The 9,069-nt window shown below is 34.9% G+C and overlaps 1 protein-coding gene across 1 annotated transcript; it reads right to left on the bottom strand.

The window, feature by feature from the left end:
- Nucleotides 1–524: 524 nt before the first annotated feature.
- Nucleotides 525–1,477, bottom strand: LOC149207631 (toll/interleukin-1 receptor-like protein). The gene is made up of 3 exons (XM_089398095.1): nucleotides 1,401–1,477; nucleotides 776–1,309; nucleotides 525–594 (listed from the first exon to the last, which is right to left on the bottom strand). The coding sequence occupies exons 1-3, from the start codon at nucleotides 1,475–1,477 to the stop codon at nucleotides 525–527; spliced, it is 681 nt and encodes a 226-aa protein (XP_089254221.1).
- Nucleotides 1,478–9,069: the final 7,592 nt, after the last annotated feature.

The raw sequence follows: 9,069 nt of genomic DNA on the forward strand, positions 1-9,069 counted from the left end.
CCTACTCTGACAGCGACTGGCAACTCGTACTCTACAGACGCGCCACATTTTCAGGGCACTGGCTCTTAATAAAAATAAAACCATAAAGGGAAAAAACCATTAGATTTTGTATGAAAAAATTAAGTTACTTTAATGATTAAGAATCCGTAACTTCTGTTTCAGATTGAAATGCAGAAGAAGATACACAGCCAAACTTTCCCCTATAAAAGAATTACAAATAAAATTCCAAAGTCAATGGAAGATATTAAAGTACGTAAAATTCCCAAACTTAAACAGGCAAATCTCTTCTCTATGCAAAGATAATCTCTGCTACAACGAATAGTTTTCTGATCTCTGCAAAGTGAACCTCTCCCACACATATAGAGTTTTATGATCTCTGCAAAGATAATCTCTCGCACACACGAAGAGTTTTATCATCTCTGCCTCTATTACCATAACGTAGCGAAACACAAAAAACGCTGCAAGTCTCCAAAACGCGCTAAACACTCCAAAGATCTGACTTCACTATATGCGGTACTATGAAATCAAAGGCGAGCGGTCCGTCTAAGTTTCCCCACCTCTTTAACGACGCGCTTCACCAGCTCTGCTTCGTATCTGCAAATATAAGGGTTAAAGCAAAAAGATAAGCTTATTGATAAATAAATAAGGGTCACACGGGCACTGCCTCATACACGCAAATAGCAAAATGTAAGGATTTAAGCATACACGTATCCTTATATACGGACTTAAGCAGAAACATAAGCGCATGAATTAAAAATGGCAGAGGAAAGCAGACCCGTTGCAGTCTTCCTGCAATGACAGACCACGGCGATGGGAGATTGTATGGAGAGCGGCCTTCCATTCATCGATTTCTTGTTGCCTGTATTTCCCACGCCTTTCATGTTCTTGGAATGCCTCAGCAAATGGACTGCCATGAGAATGATCGGGATACCGAACTTGCGATGGAGTAACGTCATAAAATACAGGAATGACGATGGCTCGCTCGGTTTGTGTCCCATTCCTCTGAACTCGTTGCGCAACGAGCGCGGCTTCTTTCAGGCACCACGCGGATTCTGCGAAATTGCAGGAAAATACGATAATGAATATGCGACTATGCTCAATTGCGTGGTGTATTGCAGCAGAGATATCGTCTCCGATGTTGATTTCGTGGCTGTCGAGAAAGACATTAAAGCCTGCGCTGTTGAGGGCGTCATATAGATGACCGAGAAATCCTCTTCTGACATCGCGGCCTCTGAAGCTTAGAAACACCTGATAACCTCGACTATGATCTGCAGCTCCTCCTGCAGCTGCAGATACATGACTCAAATCCCTGTGCAAAAAGAATCTGTTAGACCACAAATAAAGAGTAACTTCATAAACCAAATTATGGGACAAATATTACGAACGAACGGAAGGCTTACCATAACCTGGCGAAACAAAACACGCTGCAAGTCACCAGAACGTTGCAAACATGCTGCAAAATTCTCCAAAACGCCATGGCTATGTAATTGGAAGAAGGTCTAACTTACACGCAATGTCCTACAAGTTAGACCTTCTTACACTTTAGGAGTGTAAGTATGACATCAAGTTATAAAGATAGAGGTCTAACTTACACTCCTCGAAAGCAAAAGTGTTATCATGATTTGTCTATATGATCATGATTTGGCTATATGAAAAAGCAATGTTAACAAGCCAATGTGAGTATGAAAAAGCAATGTTAATGTGACAATATGAAAAAGCAATGTTAACAAGCCAATGTGACAAACTCGTAATGATGAAAGTCCACTAAAACCAATATGGTGGTATATTATATTATAATATTTTATTATAAAGTGTTGTTTTATTTTCATAACCAGTGTAATTGGATTGATATTCGAGTATATTTTTCTGAGAAATGGGACTCGTCAAACATTACGTTCCATCCACGTTATTCATTAGCGCTGGCACTTTATGCCCACATTGTATCGCTTTTTTAATGTATTCGGATAATATATGTACTCAGAATCTTTATTTTCGTTGTGTTTCCCCTCTCTTCTAGATTAGAGATCTCTTCTAGATTATATAAACAGTTATAATTTTGAAAATTTTAGAAATATAAAAAAATTGTAATTTTTAAAATTTTCATTAATTTTGAAAGATTAAGAAGGATTTATTGAAAATTTTAGAAATATAAAAAAATTATAAATTTAAAAATTTTGATTAATTTTGAAAGATTAAGAAGGATTTAATGGTGTAGTTTATGGAATTTAAATTTTTATATTTTTATTGTATCTAAGTTAAATATAAAATTATTTTTTCCATATAATTTTATGTATCATATTTTTTTTAAACTTTAGTCATAATGTGAGGTTGAATTATTATTATTATTATTATTATTATCAAATTAAATGAAAATTTATATTTTTATTAAATTTATATTATTATTATCTTTAAATAAATGAGAAAAGGGTTATTAATTTTGGGGTAAAAAGAATTTATTTTTACTAGTTTAGATACATTTTAACTCTAGATCTATCAAGTATCTAGGGATCAAATCTCTTCTGGCTTTAAAATAGGTTTGCATATCAAGAGATTTGATCTCTCTTAGAGTCGAGGGGTTGGGTAGATCCAAAGTTAATATAGATCTGGGTCGGTTTAATTTCCCCCTTTAAATATGCTATATATTCCACATGAATACCATGGATCATTTTTATTTTTATAGATTTATTTTTATTTTTTATTTATTTTGACAGAGTTAAAATGTTTACTTTACATTACATTAATCTTTTTATTTAATTTAATTTATTTTTATTTTTATTTACCTTACATTACATGAAATTAAGTTACAACATTTCTAAACCCTAAGATAAATATTATAAACCTTAAAATAAATATGGTTGACCATGATTGACCATCGTTGATTTTCATATTGAGACAATCTATGTCACAATGCGATGTTGGACCATGGTGCTTTCTTCTTTGACTTCTTTCCCATTGTTTCTACGAATCTCCTTCAAGAAATCAAGCTTCTACCAAAGGATTTGCTCTGATTCCAATTGTTGGAAATAATATTGACAGGGGCGGAGGGGGAGGATGAATCACTATTAGAAAGTCAATAAATTTTCCATTTCTATAATCAGATTTATATACGCCACTTCAGTGAAGGGAACTCGCGTGTACATGCAACTGTATTTAAAGCAACTAGCATATATCCAACAAACTTACGATTCGGTTAATACATCATATGTTGATCTTTAATTAGTGCGTCAGTACTTCATTAACCATATAAACAATAACCAGGTGCAACAAAAACAGAACAGACCATCACACATAAGAAACACACATGAACACCAAGATATAAGGTGGAAACCCAATTTGGGACAAAATCCAGCTGCTGCTCTCTTCTTTTTAATATAAGAAAACCTGTTTACAATCTTGTACTGGCGCAGACTCATACCAGTACGTAGGCACCCACCTGCAGAAGGCTACAACCTTCTCTCATTCTCCAGCTACTACTGGAAGGGAGCTACAACCCCCTAGCTCTTGTACTAGCTGATTTGTTTACTAGTACATAGGCACTGGCCTACTGAAGGCTCCAACCTTCACTCATTTTCTAGCTACTACTGGAAGGGAGCTCCAACCCCCTGGCTCTTATACTGGCTGATATGTTTAGCATTATGTAGGCGACGGCCTACAGAAGGCTACGACCTTCTCTGTTCCTCCAGGGACCACGTTTCATAAATTTTCATACTGGATACTCCTGGAACACAACACCATAATCCGAAGGCCACGTTTCATCCAATTTTCATACTGGACCCATCAACAACATTGAAGCTCAAAATCAATCACCACTGCAATACAACCATTGCATTAACCAAACATTAAATACTCAATCATCAATCTCTAAATCACCCACTACTGAATCACTGAAGACTTGTCACTAGAACACAGAGCACAACCTAGAACTCTTCAACAACCACTAGAACCATCTGCAAATTCAGATATCATATTTCATAATGTATATGCTACTCTGATGAGCTGAACCAGCATGTATACGTGATTTTACCAAAGCGAACCCGCGTACAGATCTGCAAATACTAACTTAAAAACTTCACAGCTATTTCAAAATTCAGTCATACCCAGATCATAAAATTTACAGAATAAAACATGCGTCAGTATTCAGATCTAGTCTATCCGTGATCAAACCATATAATGATAAAACATTCCAAGCCTTAAGATCCTGATCCATCATCCATCATCATCCACATAGGTGCATCCTTGGTTCAGATCAAGCAGAGCATAACAAACCCATAACCTGCATACTTGATCTCACACTTCATCAGATATTCATTACTTGCACACCTTGCACACCTTGGCCTAATGATATTCCCCTCCTTATATAGTTTTAGGCCTTTCTCAATACCATGGACCACAACCACTTAGAACCAATACCTTAGACCAAATACCTAAGGTCAATACCCTGGACCAAATACCATGGACAAGTACCATGGATCGAAATACCATGGACCAAATACCTTGGAAAAAAACTTAGTTTTCCAAGATATACACGTTTTTCATTCTATGAAAGTGCGTGTGTACGTTATACGCTCCTTTTGGTCTGTTAACCTGTGTGTATACGCTTCTCTGTCAAGGTGAACCTACGTATACCTCTATTTCTTTATTCTTTGTAGTCTGCTCATGTTGCACCGTGATCTCCCGTCTGAGTGAGTTGCCATCAAGGACAACACCTGTATCATAATGCCAACAGGTTGACCATGATTAAACACAAGGATTAAGAAACTTAGATGAATAAACCCATGGGATTAACTCTAAAACTTGAAGGGATTATAAATCCAAGGGATTAATATTATAAACCCAAGGTATATCAACCATATGATAAATATTATAAACCCTAAAATAAGCATGGTTCACCATGGTTGATTTTTACATTGAGTCAATCTTTGCCACAATGCGATGTTGAACTACGGTTGACCATCATTGATTTTCATAAAGAGACAATCTTTGTCACAATGTGACATTGGACCATGGTTGATTTTCATATTGAGAAAATATTTGTCACAATGTGATGTTGGACCATGGTTGACCATGGTTATAAACCCAAGGGATTTATATTAAACCATATGATTAATATTATAGACCTTATGAATAATATGTTACCCTAGGAATATGAACCCTTAGATTAATAAGCCCAATGGATTGATATTATAAACCCAAGGAATTAATACTAAAACCCCAAGGGATTATAAACCCAAGTGAATAATATTAAACCCAAGGGATTAATATTATAAACCCAAGGAATATAAACATTAAGACAAATATTATAAACCCTAAAATAAACATGGTTTACAATGGTTAGCCATGGTTGATTTTCATATTGAGACAATCTTTGTCACAATGTGATGTTGGACCATGGTTGACCATGACTGATTTTCATATCGAGATAATCTTTATCACAATGCGTCATTGGACCATGGTTGATTTTCATATTGAAACAATCTTTCTCACATTGTGATGTTGGACCATGATTGACCAATGGTCCAACGTCACAATGTGACGTTAGACCATTGTTGGCTATGGTTAACCATGATTGACCATAATTGAAAACGATCAACCATGTTTGACCAATGTTGACGATGGTTGATCATGGTTGACCATGATTCACCATAGTTGACCATGATTGATTTTCATATTGAGAAATCCTACGATAAACCCTAAGATAAATATTATAAACCAAGGTATATAAACCCAATGATAAATATTATAAGGGGTAAAATAAACATGGTTGATGATGGTTGACCATGATTAAACCCTTGGATTAAACCTTGCGAATAATATTATACCCTAGGAATAAGAACCCTTAGATTAATAAACCCAAGGGATTGATATTATAAACCTATGTGATCAATTCTAAAACTCCATGGGATTATAAACCCAAGGGATTAATATGATAAACCCAAGATATATAAACACTAAGATAAATATTATAAACCCTAAAATAAACATAGTTCACCATGGTTAATTTTCACATTGAGACAATTTTTGCCACAATGCGACATTGAACCATCGTTGATCATGATTGATTTCCATATTCAAACAATTTTTGTCATATTGTGACATTGGTGTTACATGTCATTTGTTCACCATGATACTTAACTAGTGAAATGGATCTCTCACCATCTAGAAACATGTCCCATTGCACTCCCTTAGAGGTCAAACAATAAAAAACCCTTGAAGAACATGTGAATTTGGGTTAAATAGCCTTTATGACTTGTTAAGTATGACCTGCGATCTTTTCCTAGTTAGTTTCCGCACATGTGCAATTTCTATCCCTGAAATCTATGCAGAAATACGCTTTGTCTTCCATTATACACTGCGTAGTCAACTCAAAGGAAAGTAAAAATCAAAACTGAATTCCAGAAGCATTGTTCGGTGAATATATCCCAACTGAAAGCTTCTGAGGTCATACCTATTCGAGCCATACCCCTCAGATCATGGAGCTAATTCCCTCTCATCAAGGAACTATAATCCCCCAATTAGAGGATCTCATCCTTCTCTTTTGGATATGAAACTTATTCTTCTTGGTCTATAAATTGACTACAGGTTAGAGGGATTAGAGAGTTCAGAGAAGATACACTTATGTTGTTGGATTTAGATTGGAAGGCTTACCATCTAAGGAGAGGGTTGGAGGCATTTGGGAGGAACCTCATGACATCAAGGCAGAGGTTATAAGCCTCTTCCTTATCATTGAATTAATACAAATGAATCATTTTTTCCATTTTATTGTCTTACTAAAAAGATGAATGATTTATGTCTCTTTTGATATTCATTAAGATGATTTCAATTTCTAATCTCCTTGATCATTAGGATAAGCTTGTTTGAATTGTTATGCTGAATATGCCTTTGATCTTTCTTATGTCTGTGGTTGCAGGTCTTTTCGAGCATTGAGAAGCTACATCAAGATAGAGCAAGGATCTTCATCAAGAATTTCGCAAATAGGTAAGAGGCTTATTCTCCTTCTCTTGTATTTACAATTCAAACGATATAAGCTTAGGAAAAGAGTTATTCGATTGTCTATTTGTTTCTAATTTCCTTTAGGATCTAGGGAGATTTCTCATGTGAGCAAGAGGGATGTATACACCTAACAAATTGGAGATGGTACTGGGGAACGCTACTGTTCTCTTCTCTTTTCTTGGCTTTGATTTCCTTTCTTTTTTGTTAGCTAGATCCGAGTCTTAAAAAATTTATGATCTTTCAGATCCTTTGTTTTGAATGCTTTCTTTTTATTTTTTATTGGACTTTCCAGATCTGCGTGGCTTCTATTCATCAATGGAGTGTAGGTATGCACAGTTATTGTCTCAGCAACTAGCACATGTGCACTAGTTGATAATGTTGACCTACGGGGTTCCTAGAATTTTTTGAAAAATTAGGTTTTCTCTTGCCCAAAATCTGAATTTTGGTTTTTTGAAGGTGTCATCATATTTGTTGCAGTTGTCCAATACCTTTTTTGAACTTGTTTGAGTGCTTTTGTGAAGTCTTTTTGGGAATCAATCCATTTTGAAAAATTGATTAGGGTTTTGTCTGGCTTGTTTGTTGATTAGTTAAAAATAGATAGGTTATGCTCAAGATCACTGTTTTCTTGTTTTTTTTGTCATATACACTTGATCCATTACTTAATCCTACTTTTTGTGATAAACTTCTTTGTTTAATTGGAAATTAGGGTTTCTGAGGAATTAGTTTTTTGTGAAGAGTTGGTTTCATTGATGAAGGATAAAAGGGAAATCATTTCTTTTCAGCTTTGAAGTCTTTCGTAATTGCACTTTTGGCATCATTACGTTAAAGTATTCATTATGAAAATTTCGTTTTCCAAAATATTGATTGGCTTCTGTGTGTTTTGAAAATTTCGGGTGATTAATGATAAATGAGATTTTGAGTTTATTTGTTCTCTTAGGCAAATTTGAAATCTTAGTTTATTTTTACATCTGGATTGCATCGAGTGAAATTGGCTTGCTTGTGAAAAGAATTTTAAGTGAAGTTTTGAGTTTTGCATTTTATTTGAAGAAAATCAAAGAAACTCTTACATTCATGTAATTAGGATTTCATTGAATGTCAGATTACAAATTGCATGTTCAATTGCATTAGAATTTTGAGTCGAGTCTTAATATCATAAGTTTCACTCCCATTACCTATTGAGTAAATAAAATCTTGATAAATGTGAGCGTTAATTACAAGTTTACATTTTTTAGGGCTCTTACCACCTACAGTAGCTTAAGTTGTAGGGATTTGGAATAGGGAAGTGAGTAAAATTTCCAAAGCTATAGACAAACAATAGAATCTTGCGATAGGGAGATAAATCCAATTATTTCAGTTTTTCTCTAGGAAGCTCTTCTAACACATGAGTTAAGCAGGAGATCATGTAAGACCTAGTGAAGTGATCATACCCACTTCATTGGTTATGATAGATCAATTTGCATGTATTACAATGGTGCTAAAAGGTACTTGGGGTCACTTGAAAGTAAACCTCCAATTAACCACAATGAGGAGCTTTCAAGGGGATTGAGCTTTGTTACTCTTCCCTTGCATGTACATCTGATTTATGACTATTCCCCTAGGAATAATTGTTGTAGTTGGTAACTTTAGTGACTATAATCCTAGGATTATTACCCGAGGTGACGATAGAGGGAAGTTCCTATTGTACCTGGAACAAATGTTGGATAAACTCACTTGGACTTTTTGGAGGGTAATTTTCACTCGAGATGGCACAAGTGAAGTTACTTACCCCATATCATTTCATTAAGTAGGTTGTCGGTGTAACTAGTTCCAATCGCTCATATTTATAAAATGTTTCACTTTGATCTCTACGACATTGGATTTCATCACCAACTAGTAATTATTGATCTCTATGAGGAGTTAGTTTGTATGGTTTGAATCCCTAGATTTGTTAGCAGTTTTGATATTGTGTGAATTCTTAATTTAAGAATTCATAATGTCTGAATTATCGAGACAATCACATAGAATTCTCAGTCAATCCCCTGAATATACATCGAGTTAGTTAGAAAATATTAAAGCTGAAAAATCAAAATCAAAAGGATT

Source organism: Pinus tabuliformis, chromosome 1_2 (assembly GCF_031772625.1).
Source record: "Pinus tabuliformis cultivar Carrire ecotype Pingquan chromosome 1_2, CPIR1, whole genome shotgun sequence".
Classification (NCBI taxonomy): Eukaryota; Viridiplantae; Streptophyta; class Pinopsida; order Pinales; family Pinaceae; genus Pinus; species Pinus tabuliformis.

Coding starts and splice junctions, on each gene's coding strand:
- LOC149207631 (XM_089398095.1), bottom strand. CDS start 1,477: ATGGCGTTTTGGAGAATTTTGCAGCATGTTTGCAACGTTCTGGTGACT. Junction 1,310..1,400: donor TTTTGTTTCGCCAGGTTATG/GTAAGCCTTCCG, acceptor CTTTTTGCACAG/GGATTTGAGTCATGTATCTG. Junction 595..775: donor TTGCAGGAAGACTGCAACGG/GTCTGCTTTCCT, acceptor TTATATTTGCAG/ATACGAAGCAGAGCTGGTGA.